General features: G+C 38.9%; 1 protein-coding gene across 1 annotated transcript in view; it reads left to right on the top strand.

Moving 5' to 3' along the window:
- SLC9A9 (solute carrier family 9 member A9) overlaps window positions 1-21238 on the top strand; it is a 172777-nt gene that overhangs the window by 60869 nt on the left and 90670 nt on the right. Inside the window, exons 10-12 of the mRNA XM_056498959.1 lie at window positions 9094-9232; window positions 10067-10172; window positions 20068-20156. Of these exons, the coding sequence (XP_056354934.1) occupies window positions 9094-9232; window positions 10067-10172; window positions 20068-20156 (334 nt within the window). The remainder of the gene's footprint in view (window positions 1-9093; window positions 9233-10066; window positions 10173-20067; window positions 20157-21238) is intronic.

Here is a 21238-nt window from a genome sequence, read left to right as displayed (position 1 = left end):
GAAGTTCTGTGAAGGAAGTAGACCAGGGGCTCCTTTCTTAATCTCTGATAGAAAACAGTCTGCAAGTGAAAATGCCCAAGGCTGTTGATAGGCCAGAAACTTGGCACAGCCCCATAGTGTTGGCAGTGAATTATCCACCTGCTCCAGGGACTGCCTGCATCCTCTAGCAGCACACTTAGCTGTGTCTAGGATATAATAAATTAAACACAAACAGTAGCATCTCTTAAAAGACAAAGAGTACCCATACTTAGTAAGCTCTAGGTTTGTTGAAAACAAAGATTATTATAGAGTCTGCCTTCATTAGATTACTTTTGTGTCACAGACAATTTATTTCAGGGATATAACAGGCAAAATAGAAGAAAAAAACGAAATTACACCTTGTGCCTGAGAAAAATCTATGAAAGCATATAATTAGTACATTCTATTTTTATAATGAGATCTGGTAGAATATGTGACTGGTAGAATATAAAACTGACATCTGGTACAAATCACAAAGATAGTTTTCTTTCTCCTGCTTTCTCACTTAACCTTTCAATTCTTTGTGGCATATTCCCAGCAGCATGCTCCCAATTCTGTCCTTGCTTTTCCACATTCCTAGGTAATTTACACCCACTGTTACCCCTCAAGCAGTGCCATGAGGCAGCTGAGGATGGACAGAGCAGTGGTGAGAGGGGTCCTTTCCTGCTCACTGCCAAGAGGAGAGGAGCAGTGAGAGCTCAGTCTGCTTCCGTCGAGGTGAGGAGGGTCTGGAGCTCCCTCCCAGTCTCTGGGAGCATTGAGCTGGGCACAGACAGGCTCCCTCAGCATTTGGAACGTTGTCTGTGAAAGGACATGGGCTGCACCACCCTTGGACATGTCAGATTTTCATAAGCAGAGGTCACAGAAGAAAAAAGTCCTTTGAAAATTAAACGAGAATCTGCTGCATTTGTTCTTCCATTGATCAACTAAGCAATGGATATTACCCTTCATTCCTTTGCTCACATTCATTCCAGGGGATTTCAGAGAAGATTACAGTGTATTGTAGTGCTGTTCAACCAGCTAAATCTCAGGGACAAGTTGGTTTAAAGCCTGGAGGAGGGTGAGGTGAGTAGGACCATGCATTTCAGAAGGATAAGGAGCAGCTGTTATTACAAAGGAAATGCTGCTATTCATCCCTGGGTATTTCACAGTGCTCACAGGTGTCATGGGCTCTCCTGCAGGGTTGTGAGGATGAGTCAAAGCCTAAACGAAGGGAATTTTGTCTGGCATAAAATATACATCACTTTCTGTTGTTTCAATTGTAACCTGCTCCTGAACAAAATCATGGGCTGTGTGATTATAAGAAAATTACTATTTAATGAAGATTTAGTGGAAACTGATTCCATTTAATCTCTGCTAGTTGCCCATAAGAGCAAGGGATTTTTCGTGGCTAACCAAGCTGCTTAAAACCTTCCTGTTTTGGCCATATCCTGCTTTTTTTGTAATGCCAGTGCACATCTATACCAACTGCACTGAATGAGTGGAGTTACTCCAGGTACTCATCACTGTAAGGGTAATTTGAGGCAGGATGACAGTAAATCACAGTGATTTCCTGGGAATCTGCTGCAGCATTCTAATGCCCTGTGCAGGCAACAATCAGCCCACATCATTTTATCAACAGGCAGGTGGAGTTCAATTGGCATAGATAAATGTAAAATTTGTTTGCAGAAGTGAAGTCACTGTGAAAGACAAGGGTAGTTGAAAGACTTTGTTACCTTATACTTGAGTTATCCCAAAAATTTTAGTAGAAAAAGGGAGGGTTACTTAAGACTACCCATTCTTCCATTAATCACCTTCCCTACCCCTTATGGACACATCAGACAGTGTCTTGTGAATGTGCTCTGCTGTTTTATTCTTTGCACTCTTATTGCAGAGTAAATGAAGTCCCCTAGTATCACATTCTGCCACTTCTGTACAAATAAACCTGAGGCATGGATGGAATTAGACCTCCAGGAGCACATTAAACTCTTGCTTATGCTGACAGAATACTTCTAATTGCACATTAATTCAATTTTTTGCTTTCAAGAGAGATGTATCATTTTCACAGAAAATCCGTATTCCAGGGTCTCATCACTCTACACTAATGGGAAGAACTGTCACATAAAGGGAAGGTTGTGTAAATGTTTCTGATAAATATTTTTCAGCTCTTTAAGTAACTTAGGAGATGAGTGGCTTACAAGTAAAAAATTGAAAGATAACACAAAGGTGAATAATGAGGAATGTAAAGCTAGTAGTGCCAGAACTGGGAGTGGACAATAGTTCCCAATTATTCAGGGGGTCAGGGGTAGGGAGGCAAAAAGGCTCATGAACCAACATTAGCAAGAGTCTTAGCACATAGAGCACATCTAAGTCCCCTTATGCCACCCTTATACCAGATTTGGTTCAAATAACACAGAAAACTATTTCATTTTTCCTTCCAGATATTGACTGAAGAATTTTTAACTCGTTAATTGTTTCTTATTAACTCAGAGCATTGATGGGTTATAACCTTTACAGTCATGTTTTCTTTGCAGAAAAAATGCAAATTTTTTACAGTACTGTTCTACCTTGTAAGTTCTATTTTGCATAAGTGATTACAGGGAGATGCCAGGCAGGGGACAAGTCCAGTTTTTGTATCAGTACAAAAAATATATTTATGTCTTCCTTGGTGGTCCATTCTTTGTTTCTACTTTCTTAGCACTATGTGCATCTTCCACTTGCTGAAGCCACTAAAAGCTCCCTAACTGGGGGACAGACTTCAAGCTGCTCTAGATACACACAGGTCTTTCCTCTTCCTACAAGGTTTAAAAAGAATTAAACAGTGAGTTGATTACAGTTCTGATATCCAAATGAGAAAGGATCACATTTGCAGGCAAGAAATGTGTAAATTATGTGCCTTTTGATATGATCAGCTCATAAGGACAGTCACAGGGATAGCACAGAATGCAGCACATGCTGTCACAGACAGCCCACTATCAGCCATCTGTTTGTGCTGATGTGCTTCATTCCTCTGGAAGATATGGGACAGGAAAGAGTTGTCACCCTGACTGTGATATTTCCAAATAGATTTATGAAAATTAGGCATTTAGAAGCAATAACAGTCATTTGGGTATGAAATATTCCTATGCCAAACTTCAGAGATATGTGAACAAATTTTACTGTTAAAGCCTTAGGGGTTTTTTATACAGATTTTAAGCCCATGTTGCTGTTCATCAGGATCTCTTTCTGTCAAAGATAAAAACAGGTTAGAACAAGATAATGAGAAGCTAAGATGCTTGTACAGGTGACAGTGCACACCATTTCTCAGATGCACTGGGGCAGAGAAGCTCCACTCCAGAGCAGAGATGATGTTACACTTCAAATTGCTCTGCCTGCAGGTCCATTAGGCCCTTAATCATTGTCAAAACTATCATCTCACATCTTCCTGAGAGTCAAAGTGGCTCAGCCCAGCAGAGAGCAGGTTCTGAGCAGGGCAGAGGGGTGCAGGGTGTCCAGCACCTCTGCCAGCAGGGACTGGCAAAGTTTCTCCTGGGCACCAGGGAAGCTGAGTTCAACCCATCCAGACAGGTGAGATACCAGGTCCTTTTATGGCACAGGTGGTGGAATTTTAGGGCAAGAATGGGATCACCAGGATAGATATTTTCCAAGGTTCCCTAAGGAGGTAGAGCAGACTTCCTAAGGATAATGAGTTGGGAGACAGAAGGAGGAGGGAGAATGACAGATTTTCTGCAGTCCCTGGTGTCTGGGGGTAGGTGACAACTAAGATCTGCATTAGGGAAAGTCTACCTGGAACAACACAAACTATTTGCTGTTTTCTCTGTCAAGCTGCTGCTGCTGTGTGTCAGCTCAGGCTTGGACACTGAAGAAAACTGATAATAGTTACCAGTGTAAAAGAAATAAAAGCTCATATACAACAGCAAGTGTTGGTTTAAAGTAATCAAGATAAAATGTCCTCTAGTAATTTAGAAATTCTGGAAAAGTCTACAAAGGAACAAAGAAAGGTCAGAAAATAGAGGAAGAAAATAAGCCATAACAAAGAGAAAAAGAAACAGAGTATAAGCCCAGGTAGAAAATAGTTTCCAACAACAACAGCTAGACCTTCTTCTAGAATTAAAAAAATACTGGTAGCAGTGATGAAACCAGTCTCTAAGTGGAATAAAAACCATGATCTGCTGTATTGACAAGAATAATAAAATTTTGGATATCCATAATGAAGGTTCAAATGCTGGCCACTTGGGCAGTACTTGGAACTACCAGTATTTTTTGGTTTTTCTCCCTTTTTTAGCTATTATATGAAGACCTATATAAGTAGAAAGTTTAATATCTATATTTTGCAAAGTCTCTGTTTCAGGAACCTTCAGATTCATTTATACCAAGAGATGTACAAAAGATTCCTCTGTGTTCTTCTAATGCACTGATCACATTTTAACACATCTGAGAAATGTTTGTTTGTTGTTTGAAATTTTTAGCTAGAAGATCTTCACATATTTATTTCAAAACTCTTGTTAAAATTGGCTGCCTCTGCTCTGATGTGTCCTTGCCTTGCCTTAACTGCCTGCAAACCTTCTCTGCTTCATAGATGCTTTTGTTGCCTTGGCATAGTCACATCCCAAATTTCCCCAGTTTTTTTTATATTTATAGCTCATACAGTTATTTTTCCTGTGTGAGGAGATCTTTTGTGAGGCAGCCTAAGCAGTCTCTACCAACTTGCCAAGAGAAGGTGTGGGTGTGTGTGCCATGCATGGGCTTTCACATCTGCCCTCCAGTTCAAACACACATTGGGGGTAAATTACAGCTCTGACATTCTGCCTTTCTTCCAACACTTTTAGGAAAACTATATAACCAAAAAGTTGTGTGGGAACAGAAGCTGTTTGATTCAATCCACTTCTCTGAGAGATCCAAGTTTTCTACATGCTGTAGTGACCTACCTTTTTCTGCATAATTATAATCTCAGCAAAAATAACCTTATTTCACTCTTAAAAACAACCTTGAACTCCAGAATATTTTTTTCTGACCTGTTTTATTTTTCTTAATTAGCAGCTGATGAAATCACCATGTAGTTCTATAATTATTTATCACCTGAGGGAGATCCCCCTTTATTCAATGAAGGTATTTTAGGGAACATCTGACCTTCCTGTATTTTCAGGTATTTTTTTATTTTCTTCACATTGTTCCTGATTCTCTTCTGTGCAGTATTACAAGGCACAGGATGAAGTGGCAAGGAGGAAGAAGGTTACTTGGCCAAAGGAAACCCTTTGGTTTAGCAAGTAGAAAGAAATATTCTTCTCCAAAGCTCTTTATTTTCATGTTGGTCAAATAGACAGGAGAAATACAGGAATAAACCAGTCTGTTTGCTGGTTATTTCTAATAACTAATTCTACATAATTGCATAAGAATTTTACTGCTGTTTGCACATATTTTCCTTCTGATGCTTGAGTGTATTTTCTTCAGCATAATGCACTTTCCTAAAATTCATCTGATACAGGTGTTGCTTCACTTTGGCTTATATCAAAACAAGGCATCTTTATGCTGCTCTGCTAGTTAAAGCTGACTAGCATCTCTTTATAAAATGCTGCCACATTATCCCTCTGCACATCAAGTTTGAACAGAAACAAAAGTAGCATACAAGATTTAACCTCAGTAACAGATTTTTCCTCAAAAAACTTGCATGAATTACTGGAAAATCTTTGCTGCAATGCTAAGTGCTTTCTATTTCATTTCTTTTTTTCCAAGCAAAATACATTGTGCTGTACTCACAAGCTGGGAAAACTAACAGGAAGAAAAAGATCTTATGAATAAATGAGATTTTGCTTAAGAATAACTGAAGATGTAAAAAGTAATCAATTTAGATGTAACTGGAAACATGACTGGATGCTTTCTATTGCAAAAGCCCTTCTGTCATGCAGGCCTTTAGTATTAGATCCCTATAAAGTGTGTAGAATGAAAGTGTTTGTGATGCTGAGGTGATCTCAGAAGATGAGGGGAGGGAAGTGGAATGCTTCAGTGAATGAGTCAGTGGTAGAACTGACACAGGCTGTTAATCCTTCTATCTGCTTCAAGAAAAACTACCACCCTAACTTGCAATATGTTGCATAAATAAATATTTCCTATTTTTCCTTTTTTGAAAGCTCTTGAGCCTGTCCAGTGTTATTGGCTCAAGGAAACACAGAAGAACTGGAAATAAAGAGAGATCTGTTAAATAGATTTCTAACATAGAAAGTGCTGGCTAATCCTTATAAGAACCAGCCAGGAAGGGAAGTGTTATTCCTGACTCCAAGCAGAAGGAGAGGCAGAGGTTACCAAGCTCACACAGCTGGGACAGGTGTCTGTGAGATACATACTGAGCACTCACTGAGGAGCCAACAAAAATCTCTCATTCCTGTCCCTGCACTCTTCCCATTATGGGTGGCAGATAAAGCAAATCTTTGCCATTAAATCTGTTCATTTATCAATCTCTGAAAACAGTTTTCTGCTGCATTTCCTTTGAGGACTCCCTTAATCCACCTCTGATACAAGTTTACAGAAATAAACCTTTGTTATTTTTTTTCCCCTTAAACTCTTTCATTTAGAAATCCTCTAAAACCTAAAAACAGTTTGAAATTTAGTATCAGACTCTCCCTCGCTGCTTATTAATGCACTGCAATCAACTCCTTTGTACAGAGCACAGAGAGCAGACAGCAGAGAGGGCAAGTCATGCCAGCAGGGCTCTTGAATTGCTCTCCAAGGAAAAGGAAGAAGAGTCGAGGCACTATAATTTTAATTATGGTTTTCTCCAGTGTTAAACTTTGCAATTTTGTTTTTAGGTCAAATAATTGGTTTGGCAGGAAGTAATGGAATAAACAGGGTAAAATCCTGTTCTGTTAAATTGCAGCTTATATAGAAAAACTGTCAGGTAAATTACTGTGTTTTGGATGCTTGAAAGGATTAAAAGTTAGTGCTAAAAAGAAACATCTCCAGAAAAATAAATAGCTCCAGTAGAGAATAATGCAAAATGAGAAATACAAGTAGGCATTCTCTGAGCTGCAGGGAAACAGGAGTTCTGGAAGGATTTAGATCAGAAACCACAGCAGTATAATGAGCATATGTCATGTTATGTCATGTTTTAAATGTTTTATATGTCATGTTTTAAAAAATCGTGGGGGGCACACTGAGCAGAAAAATTTTTCAGTGAGAATGAGTCACTTCATATTTGCTCCTGAAATAACTACATTAAGAATAGGATGCTTTTTTCTAGTTTTCTTCATACCTGAAACCTGTTAGTAGATTGGAGGGCAAACTGTAACCCTAACCAGCCTTAGTAAAGCCAACTTTTTTTGCCCTAAGATTAATATACTTAATAAAAAGGCAATTACTGACTATTGCTTGCATTTGACTAATAAATTTTCACTCCATGTCAAGACCTTTCTTGTTACTTTGCATCACTATCATGGTCAGAACCCATCATTCTAATAGAACCATTTTCCTTAGGTTTAGGACCTCTGAATTCACCACCCAATGCAGGCCACAGCACCAGTGGCACAAAAGATCATTTCCTGATTTATAATTCACTCAGCAAGACAGACCAGCAGCTGCAGTCTCTCTGTGCTTGGCTGGGACAAACATCAAAGAACCAAGTGGCTGCTTTGCTGTCAAGACACACCTACAAGCTTTTAGGCAAGAGAAACAAAGAATTATAACTGATGCCCTGGTCTAAGAAAGCCACAGTTGAAAAAGGACAGAAAATTTAGATAGATGTTGGTGATTACCAGTTTCTCTGCTGCCAGTTTTGTGTCCTTGCATCAACAGCACCTTCCACTAGAAATCATCTCACTGATTTTGTGGTGCTGCTAATCAGCATGACTGGAGAAAACAGATTTTAGTACTTAGTTACTTTTGTTGTAGTACATGAGCATTCACCCTCCTATTTGTGGTGCTCCACCATATGCCTCGAGACTGAAAGCATGACAACTGTTTTCACATCTTCATGTTATTTCAGTGCAACTGTTTAGAAAATCCTTTATACAGAACTTCAACTCCAAGCCTTGTTTCCAAATGAAAACTCTCAAACTGCAAGGATCACGCTCTTAATATCCAAAAGCTTAAAATATTCACAACTTTTTTAAAATTCTAAACTTTTAATTCTTAAAATATCAATTATTTTCCTGCAATCCAAGGCACGTTCTGGAATCCAATGCCAAGCTCAGCACATTTCCTCTGACAAGGATCATAAAAGTACTCAAAACAGTACTCAAAGCAACAGAACACAAAGATCTAAAATGTTGCTTAATTAGTTCGGGAGGCTTAGAGCTATTTTGTATCTGTTCAATATAACATTTCAACAAGAAAAAAAAAACATGCATACAATGGAGTTACTGGTGTTCTGGGAAATGCCTGAGTGGTGGCAAATAACTGAGATGCTCAAAGAATTATTTAGTGCACAGCCCCTTTGCTTTGTTGGCACCTTTTCCTGTTCCAAAATACTTGTGGTGGCTGCACTCTGGGGTGGGAAACAGGAGATGACCTGGACAACTGCAGCAGTTTCTTCCTGTGGCACAATATTCATTCTGTCCACAAGGTTTCCTATTGCTGAGCTCTTGCTACAGCTCCAGCCTGGTTATGAAGGGTTGCACCAAGAAGGAAAATACTTGGTGGTTTGAGACAAAATTGCTGCTGCCTGTGTGGTAGCTGCTGAGATTTGTGTCACCCATTTGAACCTCAGCCACAAAGCTGCACTTTTTATCAAGGATATTTGTGAATATGTAACTGCTCTGAGGACATATGGCAAATAAATAATTCAAAGTTATCTATCTTCCCTGCAGTTTTCTTACCCATCTACCACCTTTTAATGTTTTGTTGGCCTGGAAACAATATTGTTTATGGCACTTCTGGTATGAAAGTGTTTCTGACTGGCAGTAGACTATTTCCAGTGTGATACCTGGAAAACAAATTGGTTCTCACCAGAACCATCTGCTTTGCTCCCATCTGTTAGCCCAAAGAAGTTTTGGTTTGCATTTTGAGTGCCTAAATCTGTTCTACTGATTCCAAAATTGTTACAATGTGATTGAATTTGTTATTCCTTTTTCTCTCCTTTCCCCCCACCCTTTTTTTTCTTTTCAGCTCTATATCCATTTACAGTCCTAAGGAGAATCCGAACGCTTTTGATGCTGCTGCTTTCTTCCAGTCAGTCGGAAATTTTCTGGGGATCTTTGCTGGATCATTTGCTATGGGATCCTCTTATGCTGTTGTCACAGCTTTAATATCCTCTATGTTTTGTTTTCAGGGATAAATCTATATATGTTGGGAAAAAATGCAGTATCTGACAGCGACCGTCGTTAGTTTGAGCTTGAAGCTTTTCACTCTAGGCTCAAGTGTTTCTAAACAAACAGACAAATCATAAATTGACAAGAAATTGTCATTTGTCAGAATCTACAAATTCCTTTTTTTTGCATTTACCATCAGGCAGGACAGTGGCCTTTATCATCCTATTTGTAAATAATTGTATTTTAAGGAAAGTGTTTTGAAGTATTTTGAGGCTCAAACATGAACTTATTAAGAACAGCAACTTATTTATGAACTGCAGGCTAGCAGCAATTATACAAAAATACAAGGGAAACACTACACCGTGTCAGTGTGACCGACAAGCCCATCAGGTTAACTAAGCTAGAAATGAAAGGTCTGTCTGCTGCCCTGCATTTTTTCTTGTGTTTTACAGTTCCTATAAAATGGTACTGTAGAAAGATCAGTGATGTTGATCTTTCTTGCATTCACACAAATATAAACAAATGCCACTTCGTTTAGAAAATCAGAAAAAATTACTTCCTTTTCCTTTTTTCCGGGGAAAAAAATATCAAATGCAACCAAATAGGTATTAATTCAAACTCCACAACAGTACTCAAAATAGCTGACTTTTCAATCTGTTCTGGATTTCCCTCTTTGAGATAAGTTAGAATCTGTGCAGTTTTTCCCAAATTCAACATGTGTAGATGATATGGTGGGGGAGCTTTCTTTCTTTCATCTGTTCTCAGTCTGGGGGTAATTTTAGCTTACAAAACAGTTGGGTTTTCATTTTTCCTTAGTAATCTTTTAGCACTTGACAAAATTTACAAAGCTGTGTGAGTTTCCTATGTTGGAGACAGGTCTGTTTTTCCTCCTATCCTGGAGTGCCTTCTTATCAGCAGAAGCTGCTGGGCTTACAGGTAAGTGTTGCATTTAATTAAATAAAAGCAATTTCATAATATGCTTCTAGTGTGGGTAAAATTCATGGTTTATTTTAGGCATGACATCATATACAAAGCTTCTAAAAGCTTCTTGCTATATTGAAGATTATTTCATCTCTAAGAACTATTCTATAGTGACATTGAATAGTTCTTCCAAAGACATAACAGATCAGGCTCAAGTCCTCAGTCTTCCTTCCCTGCATTATCCCATCCCTATTAGTCCCTCTATCAATCCCCCTATTTTCTGGCCAGCTATGGGACCAAAGATAACAGCAAGTACAAGGAAGGAAATAGGCAGTGCCTTGTGATTACTGCTCCTCTGCACACACTCCATATCCTGGGCCTGTCTTGTTTTTCTCAATTATCAATAATTGAGACAATTATCAGTAGTAAACAAAGAACAGGGCCAAGGGCCAGTGGGTTGCATCCACCTTTGTACTTAGGGAAATAAAGTCTTCTTGTTCAGTGCACTTACAGGTACATCTTTGGCACAGCCATGTCCCAGGGACAGGTAGAAAGATGTGTGATCCAATTGTTTTTTCAATAATGCCAGGAAAGAAATTTTACAATCATAGTCAATTATGTACCCAGGGCCTCCATTAAAGTGCACACAGAAGTTTAGGCAAAATTTGTAAATGGATATAGTTTACCTCCACAGCAACCTATTGTTTGTTGTATTCAAAAGAACAAAGTTTCTATGACCTTGATTGTTTTAATGCTCTTGAGGTTGTCACCCCTGAAATCTAGTGCTCTAATTAATGTCAGGGAAAATCAGGAGAAGAAAAATGCTTAATGGAGTGGTAATGCAGACCATGCTGGCTTGTTTGCAAAATTGTTCCAAGCTTTTTGAAGGCAACAGTTATATTTTTACTGAGCTCCCTGGAGCCAGCATGTTACTTTTTAAATATCAGCCACACAATCAAACTATTTCTGAATGGGTATTAATATCTGCATCTTTGCATCACTAATTATACAACTTTGGATGCTGTTTACTGCCAAATTCTTCAAGGCCAATGAATAAAAACAGTGGTACATGAACTCAACAAAAGGGTGGTATTTCATTACATTAAGAAAATCAGATATCAGGTGGAATGAAAGTCCATTTGGTCTTTTAACTGCCCTGTACTGGTTTGGGCAAGGGTAGCATTATTTTCCTCACAGTAGCTGAAGTGGTAATTCAGGGATATTTCATGTGGCATGAGAAGCACTCACACAGAGCCAAGGGATTTTCTGCTGCTCACACCACCAGCTAAGGGGCTGAGGGTGCAGGAGAAGCTGTGAGGGGACACAGGCAGCACAGCTGATCCCAGCTGACCATCCCAGAGCTGGAGAAGCTGGAGGAGGGAAATTTCTCACTCTTCCCTTGTCATTCTCTCCCCCATCCCACCGAGGAGGAGGGAGAGAGGAGTGAGCAGCTGAGGCTCTGAGCTGCTGCCTTGGCTGGACTCAACAAGCTCTTAAAAAAGTGGCAGAAATAGCACAGAAAAGTGGGAGCACAGGAGGATGACTGCTGACCCCTTCCCTGCTGCTGGGGGTACTGATTTCCTCACCCAGTGGCTTCCAAGTAAGGACTGGTTTAAAATGTGTTCCTCACAGAGCACATGCTCTGTTTCAGATGCTATGCTTCAGCAACTGAACAATTGATTACACATTACACACAAAAAGCAGATTTGTAAAGGAAACACTAATATTTTTCAGAGCCTCAGGTGCTGCACCTAAGGTGATTTCCATTTCTCAGACATAGGAACAGACTATGTCCAGACAAAAATAATTGGCATATGTCTTTTTTGCATGCTGCAGACGTGATGATGGACAGCAGAGTCTCTCCTGGTAGTTACCCTGAAGAGTGTTTCACTGCTCTTTTCTGCTGTAATATATAAAATATCTGAAATAAAAGACTTAATTATTGAACACCACAGATGGTGGTGGTAGCCATGGTAAGGAATTTCAAATGGACAGAGGAAGAGAGTAGAGCCAAAGTAAAGTTTCCATTTAAGGGAAAAAATAGAAAATTGTTGGGAAATTTAACTAATTCTTATCAAAAAAGGAAATTATGGAGGAAAGATAATTACTTCATCAACACATATATTCCAATAAAAAGTATCAGGCATTTTTAGGTCTGTCACTAGCATTTTTTCATGGATATTTTTTCATGGGTTCTGAGTTTCACATGGAAATTGTTTAATTACCCTGTTGTGAGAAGGCAAAGTTTAATCTTGAAACTTTCATCAGTTAATGTCACATAATTTCTGTAAAAGGCTTTTGTCAGAAGCTATTATTAGAGAAAAAATCACGGAGCCTTTCTTGTGCCTTCAGAAGTTCAAAGCAGTGTTTTATAAATGCATTTACTTTATCAGTACTGCACTGACATTACCCTTTAGTTCTCTGGCTTAACCAGTTTTGATGTTGTTTTTGTCTTCTTTAAGTTTCCTCTGAAACAGTTCAAACTCCCATCCTTTGAAAATATTTTAAATGACAAGCTCAGCAGCAGAAATATTCTGTTGGTTAAGAAATTTTCACCAGACTTTGGTTCAGCTCTGATTTCTTGTACCCATGCTAAGGAAATTACAAAATGCAGCTGTGAGCAGTCCCCACAGGTGGGCACACACAAAGCACCTGTTGCAGGAGGCAGGGAGAGCCCAGGAAAAACTCAGTTATGCTTCAGGACACACTCAGCTCTTAATCCACACTCCATCAATTCCAGCCTTTTCCAGCTTTCTTGCTTTGCCCTTTGTCTGCCTCAGCCCATGAGGTTTTGGTTTTACAGTGCCTGTGCCTGTCCTTAAAAGCAGCTGTGAGAATCCAGCAATGGCACAGCTGCTCCACTGCATTCAGTGGACCACACTCCTAGTGCTGACATGCTTCCAAAATTAACTTGTCCCATCAGACATTTATGCCTACATTCATCTTCATTTTCCTTGGATACTGTGTTTCTCTGTTCATTCCTTCTAAATGAACTTCAGAGGATTAACACTAGACTAGTACTTCCCTGTAGCTATTAAGTAATGTAATTGAAAAATAATTTTATTCTTATAATGCTTTCCACAGCAGTCCTTCAATCATTCTGAGCTTTTTGAAGTGTAATATTGAAGTATTTAATAATTTAGAAATAATGGGTTATACTGGTTTTTTAGTGGGTAAAGTAGGTGGTAGGGCTCACTTGTTTAGCTTGCAGATTTCCAAAATAAAATTTAAATGGAGAGCAGTACAGGTCAATATTTCAGAAAATATTTCATTCCTCTGCCTCAAGATACCCCATGATATATAGCACACAATATATGGGCCTGACCCTGGTTGAAAAATGGATGTGATTGAACCAGCAAATCAAAATAAAAATCTAGGATGACTACACAATTATTGTTATACTGGGAACTGGAAATTATAAATTAATGTTATGGTTATTAATCTTATAGCTATATCATCAAGCTGTGACATATGCATGATAAATTGATTCTTGTACAGTAGAATCTAATTTGTACATTTTCTCATTTGCCCTGGAGTATATCATTCCTGGCTGCTGAGCAAAGCTGTAATAACAGAACACTAGAGTAAGGTCAGTGTTAATAGAGTTGTTTTCATTTGCAAACTTCATTACATAGTATTTACTAGTAGGCTATTAATAAAATCATAAATAATTTAAATTAAACACTTGTTGAAACAAATGAGGAAAGTACATCTTGCATTTATTAATTGTTTGTTATCTTGTTTTATAATTGAGAAAATTCTCTAAATTTTAAATGATCACTCAGTCTGAGAAAGGTTCCATGATGTACTTAGGCATTTAATGGTCACCTCAGTTAGACCTTCTCTATCTACAGCTGTTTGAAGTGACCAGATATTCAAAAGAGATTAATTTACCTGCAGAAATACACTCAAGCATATATATGGGACTTGACTTGCATGTATGTGTTCATTTGATGCATACTTCAAAGTCACACAGTGACTCGGTGTAAAGGCATCAAAACTGCAGCCAAGCTCCTCTGATTTTTGCACACTAAAGATCTGCATTATAAAGACAAAAAAGACAATAGACCTTGAAGGAAAAAATTGTTGGAGAGTGTCTTTTTTGTTCCTTTACTGGTTTTCAGAGCCCTTTGATTTCTGATCATTATAAAGCAAAAAAAGCTTGTGATAATAAATTACTGCTGCTTCCTCACCTTCAGCAATGCTTGTCTGAACATTTTGTGATGTTTCTGCCTTTGTGACACCTGCCTTCTTATCCAGGGGTTCACAGGAGAGCAGAGTCTACCTAGCAGGAAAGCTTTTTCCTCCTTTTCCTCCACAAATAAATAAGCAGCATGTTATGAATGAGGTACCCAGGATGAGTCCAAAGATCTGGTCTCTCACTGGAGCAATTTTGTGCTACCTTTGTATTTAGGACATAGCAAGAGTGAATGTCACCAGCTCCCATTTTCTTTAATACTGCTGACAAAGTGCATTTATCCTCGTGCTGTTCACTTCTCCTGTTTGTCCAGAATCTGTCATCTCCCTCATTGCTTTTTTAAAGTGCTGTGACCAGTTCTTGTGACACTCTCAGAAGGGAGCTACCAAAACATTTCTGTCTGCAGTTCTGAGCACTGTGAGCCCAAGGCAGTTTGGTGCCTGATGGGCTTTAATTCACTGAGCTGACATTATTCCATACAAGGAAGATATTCTGGGCTTTCAGTTCTAAGCTCTGTGGTTTTATTTTCTTTATTCATTAGTAATGTGCCATGCTGTGGTATGCAGAGTAGGCAGACTCCAATCAGTAAGGAGGGAGAAGAATTATTTGGCTTCCAAGCCAAAAGGACCACAACTCTTGTAAGCCCTAGTTCTGCCACTTCCAGGAGCACAGGATGAAATCTAAGCCTAATTAGGAAAACAACAGGTAAGAAGATGGCATTTGCCCTGCTGTGCACAGATGACAGCTGAGCTGGACTGCTGCAAATCCATTACTGGAGTCAGAGCTTGGCTCTGCCTAATTTAGGGCTGCTGTAGTAGAGCCTTCTAAAACAGTAAGAAAAAAAGAGAAATGTATATGTTTTTAGAGAAAAGCACATATTCTAGCAAGGCATTAAGCTGAGACCAAAATGTGGGCAGTGGAGTCTTATTGCTGGTGCAGAGGTTCAGGATAAACAGGGTAAGCACTTGTAGCATGTCCAGAATAAATGTCACCATAGGAGTTGCAATGTAAATTGAATCCAGCATTTGGGGTTACAGAAGTACAACACTGAAGCCCAGGTCTCACTTGAAGCAGCCAGGTGCAATACCAATGAACAGCCCCCAGAGAAGAGCCTAAAAAATCCCCTCAGCTCCACCTTTGGTTGCTTTCTGTCACTTCAACATACAATCAACCTCCGACAACTCAAGAGATAAAAGCTTCATGAACAAAGCATGAGCTTTGGTTCTGCATTGCTGCAGGTCTGGTGTAAGAAGCCTTAAATCTTTTCTTTATCACCAAGAAAATGATTAGTCACACTTCATACCCCCAGTGAAACAGCCTGGCTGGGGTGTTGCTGTAGGGGTGTGTGGCCTGATGACAGCACACAAGGCACACACAATCTCATTTCCTGCACTCACACCTTCAGCCTGCATCCCACGGGATGCTGTGGGGATTCTGACATAAATATGACTCCAAAGTAAATAATTTAAATAATTTATCTCATACCCAATCCTCATGGTTCCTTTTTCCACTCATTTCACCACCTTTGATGAAAGACCAGTTCCTGCTGCTTTACTGTGAAATTTCAGTATATTGTGCATCTTTAGAGAGGCATCCCAGAAGCTCAGGAAACCTTTGAAGCTGGGATGAAAACTGGTCAGTTTGCTTACAGATCTTTTGAAATGAAGCTATATTTTTTATCTATTCCTTTGCTCTCCCAGAAGGTAGTGGTTTGGTGGTTTTCTTTTTCTAAATTCCATTTTTTACCACCAATAGACCTGACAGCTGGAGAAAAATGTCTGTTTTAGTCTCTCAAATTAGCAAATTCTCAGGTTTTAATTGTGGCCACTCACTTCCAAGTTTGCATTAAAATAACAGTGCACATGCTGCCCTTCTCTGAAATTGTTTGTTGCATGTTTGTGAAATGATGTAAAAATGATTATGTCTTTAATAAGGGCTATTTTCAGATTAGAACTTGTAAATTAACTAACTCCCACACTATAATTTTAAGGTTCACACTATCAGCAAAATACTATTAAATGTTCAAGTTCCTATATAGTTGCTACCTTTTTATATTACTAGCTTCAACAACCATTTTAACTACATGTATTTGTAAAAGCTAATGTAAGAATAAGTTCTCTAGCTGTATTAACAGCTAACAAGATGTCTCAATTTCTCTGTTACAAAAAAATCAAATAAAGGTAGGGCTTTGTTTCTAATAAAACCTCTTCAAAGAGGTTGATCTGTAGCTGAAAGCTTACCAATGATATAAGCATTTTTCTGCGAAGTGTCACATCTTTTATATTAAGAGAAAAATTTCATAATCTGTTAATAAACACAAGGAGCTGTGTTGCACTTAACAACTTATAACCTGTGTCAGCTCAAAACATTCCCTGCTTGCTTTAAGTTAGCATTTCTGCAATTGTAGTACTGTCCCAGGAATTGCTAATTTTGCCACTTAAGAAAGTAATGAGGGAGTGAGCTGTCTGAAACTGAGGCCAAGTGACAGGGCCACCTTGCTTTATCTGCCTCCCTGCATCTAATGGACACTTTCTGTTCGCAACTCCAGTATTGCCACATTTGCTTTAGCATTTCTCTGTGAAAGCAAGCCCACAAAAACCCTTCATTCTGTGCCAAACTCTGTTCATACAGTATTTTGCTACCAGCTAACCTCAAAATCCAGTTTTAACAGTGCTACAAAGAAATCCAGATTGCTTTTTCCTTGTAACTAAAGAGTTCTGTGTTTGCCTCTTTGGGTACTTCTCTTTCCTTTTCAGTTAACATGTAATTGGTCATTACTCTTAAGTAATCATTTTTATGGATATTCATTACAAGCCATTTTCTCCAAGCCTTTTAACAAACTCTTCATTGTGAGAGTCCAGGCTGGTACATATTAAGCTTTCATATGTAGCAATTTAAATATTCCACTGCATTCCCCCAGTCTTCCCTGGAAACAGGGTATCTGGTTTCCACACTTGCATAATTGCATGGTTCAGTTCATTTATTCTTATTGCAAAATCAGATTTAAGCTATTTTATTCTTCATGACACTCTCTCAGTTTTCTCACTACCCATAATTAACAGTTTCTTAGCAGTCAAAACCAGTTTATAATCACAGCTGAATTTAATAGTCAATTTTAAAAAAGCAAGACTTGACATCCTGATGATTAATAGAGAAGAAACTGCATCAGAAACTCTTATCTCTATTTCAGTTACTGAGCCTGGAGCTAGTGATACTTAGCAACATTACTGTTTGGCTGTATTTTTAACTGAAATGTCATTGTTTGAACACCCCAGTGCATATTATTAATGCCTTGAGAATTTTTAAACTCCACAGATCAGTTCTGCACAATCAAATACAGTTACTGAGAAAAAATAATTAGACACATTTATGAGAGCAATTAGACCTCACAAAAATATAAACTCTCTGGAATGTATTTAAGCAGTGACAATCTCACCACACCCCACATTATTTACCATGAAGAAAAGTCTTAGTGTAGCTAAATATCAAAACAGTCTTAAGAAAATAAATATAAAAAAATGAAGACACACTAAAAGGTCAGTGGAATTTCTCCTGGCTAAAGAGTCAGTGTTTCATGGAAGCAGTACAGGTAAATTTACAATATAAATTTACAATATAAAGAGAACCCAGAAGCAAGCAAAATGTTCACAATGGTTTGTGGGGGAAAACATGTTTCTTTCCTTGTTTTCTCTCTGATGACAATTGTTCCTTGTGCCAAATAAAATCAGAAGTATTTACTCCATACTTTTTTTCTTCCATCAAAGGCATATTAATGCAAGACCTCAGTTCTTCCCAGAAAAAAAGAGAGGGGCTTGCAACAAAATTGGCTTTTTGGCCAATATTTTCTTGGTTAACAATATAAGGAGAATCTAAAGAAAGACATGGTAAGGTAATGATTAATTTAACTGGTATGTGAGAATTCACAGATCCCACACACACAATCTTCCCCAAATGTAATAGTTTCAGCATTGTCTAAATTATTACTTTGATTTGTTTCCTTATCTGTGCTGTGGTTCAGGGCAGGTGGATATTTCACCTGCCTCAAGGGCCCTGTTGCTGCTGAAATTCCAACATTTAGAGATTTGGATAAGCCTGGTAAAGACCCTGTCGAGGCAGCAGTGCTGGAGGCAGCTGACACTGGTTCAGTTTGCTCCTTCCCAGGGCTCTGAAGCCTGGCCTGCTCCCACCAGTGCTTTGGAAGCACAGATGGTTTGTACTGGGGTTGCTGTGCTCCAGGTGCAGATCCTGCCCCTTGCTGAGCCCTTCTTGCTGCCCCCATAAAGCCAGGAGGGTCCCTGTCCCAGAGGAGATGGAGGGAGCTTTTTCCAGGACTGGAGGAGCAGACTGAGGTTCTTTTCACCATTCCACCTCATGCTCTTTGCTTCCAGTGGAACTGCCTTAATGTTTCCATTCATGCTTGTTTTACCCCATAAATGCCTAGAAAACTGTAGCACAATCACATCACAAGGATGAGCAGTGCCTAAACCTGGACAGGCATCTTTCTGCTCGCTTTGTTGCCTCAGACTCATCAGTATAATGCCAGTACACGTGAGCAGCCTGTGAGCTGAACATTCTCTAGCAATGTGCAGAGCAGCCCATGAGGAAGCAGAACTAAAAGGCTAATTAGGGCATGCTGAGCTCCTGCACAGGAGGCAGTGAGGAGAAGGCTGAAAGGCACAGGGACTGAAGCACTGAGGGGTGGGGGGTGGAAATGGTGTGTACAGGAGCCCCAGAGAGGGCAGGCACACAGCCCTGCCATGCTGGCTGGCTCTGGCTCAGCCCACCCCTGTGTGCAGGGCTCCAGGGAAGGATGAGCACCATGGACACGAGAAAGCCCTGAGCTGTTGTGTAAATAATTATCTGTGTAGACATGCCACGAGTTTAAGAAAAAAACAGAGCTTTCTTCCTCCATGGGCATTTATATATAGCCATGATAGGCACTATTTTTGGTTTTCTGTTTCCTCCCTTTGTGCATTCCTCCTGCATTCTCTGTGTCCAGACCTCACAATCTTATCAGCTGCTTTAACTACAATACTGCATTACAGTGATGTTACTCTGTGATTCCAGTGAGTTAGGACCAGGGCTGAGAAAGTTTGAAAAATATCCCTATAAAACAAATTTGTTATTATTATTCCTGACAATCCTGCTTCCCTGCCCCTCCACAAGTTGGGACTGTAACTGCTGCCACATGTCCTGCTTGTTCTGGGCAGCACAGCTCAAACCTGCCAGAGCATCCCTTGTAAACAATGTGCTGTTGTTCACCTTGACATTGTTACACACTGCTTGTGAAAAGCTACAATCAGGCACAGACTGAAATGATTTTACCCTGTTGCAGTCATTCGGTACCAAGTGGTCCAAACCATTTAAATGTCACAAAATTATTTTTTCCTTTCCTATACAGTGCTTGCCAAATTTTTTCAAATAGTCCAAATTCCTACATATTTCGATTATGTTAGTCCTACATTTACAATTACTATCACTTAGATTATGGTTGGATCATACCATGTATTAACTAAAGCAAATTTTCTACAGCCTTTGAATTTCCAAATACACAAGAGGGGAAAAGCTGTGAAAGCATGATTTCCTTAGAACATTTATCTCAAAATTTTTTTTTTATAAAAAGCTGTTAACAGACTAATTTTCTATGCAGCCTACTGCAAGTCTAAGCAAGAAAACAGAAGCAGCTAAATCTGTTTTTCCTTTGAATTTCAGGTATTGTTGCTGTCCTTTTCTGTGGAGTCACACAGGCCCATTACACCTACAACAATCTGTCACCAGATTCCAAAATGAGAACTAAACAGGTAGGACATGGAAATAACTGACATGGGGTGTTACACTGGTGTAAGGATTAGCAGTTACTGGAATACAGCTGGATGGGATTCCATTAATGCAAAGCATGAGGTTTATGTCTTCATCAGAGGAAAGACTGGAGATTTTGCCAGTCTTATAATAACCAATAACAATAACCAGGATAAGGAAAAAATATAAGAACATAAGAATCTGTTCTTCCCAAGAGACCTGAAATGTGAGACAGGTATGGAGATAACATCTTACACCCACTTCCATACAAAAATGCTTCAAAATTAAGGAAATCAAAGAGCTCCAGTATGTAAGAGAGGAGTGGTCTGAAAGACTGGATTTATGCAAAGGCATTGTATAAACTGTAGTCTGACCCTCAGATTTAAGCAATGGCATAATTTAATTTCTGTTTCATTAAATATTGTCATAATTAGGAAGACAGAGATTTTTTTCTTTCCATTGTATTATTTAGAATTTAGAAATGTGAAATTTGATCCTCTGGTTTTTGTTTGAACAAGTGACTAGCACAATTGTAATTATCTTTTGAATGTTGGGGCTATTCTCAGATATATGGCATTGCAGTGTTCAAAACTTCTCAGCACAAGTAATTTTAGACAACCCTGCCACTACCTAGATCCTGTAAGAAGTCATTTAAATGCAATTTTCTTCCCTTTTAACATTGACTCATATATTTCAAGAACCCCAGGTTGTAGGAAATCTATCTCCTAGAGCAAAATGGAAACTTATGGCCCAATACTATAATTTTCATGATGCAGTCTCATACCTTTTTCAGCAATTCCTTTCTTTTAAGCATTGGAAATCTTACGTAGAAAAATTCATCACTTCTTGCACATTTCAATTTAATCAAAAATCCAATTTTCTGTCAAAAACAGCTTGATAGAAAAAAAAATACTGGTCACAGTATCAGTTCAACTGTTAGAGTCTCGCAGATTTTAAATCACAAAAAAGTTTCTGGTCAGTACTCCCATAATAAAGTGTTAGCTATTGAACAGGATAAGCCTTTTCAATTGTATTTCTACTATAGCAGTAGAGGCTGATGCTTTCAGAAGGTATTCCACCAGAG

The sequence above is a fragment of the Oenanthe melanoleuca genome, chromosome 9 (genome assembly GCF_029582105.1).
Source record: "Oenanthe melanoleuca isolate GR-GAL-2019-014 chromosome 9, OMel1.0, whole genome shotgun sequence".
Taxonomy (NCBI): Eukaryota; Metazoa; Chordata; class Aves; order Passeriformes; family Muscicapidae; genus Oenanthe; species Oenanthe melanoleuca.
The sequence above is the reverse complement of the archived record's forward strand: the minus strand, read 5'-3'. Positions and strand labels throughout refer to the sequence as shown.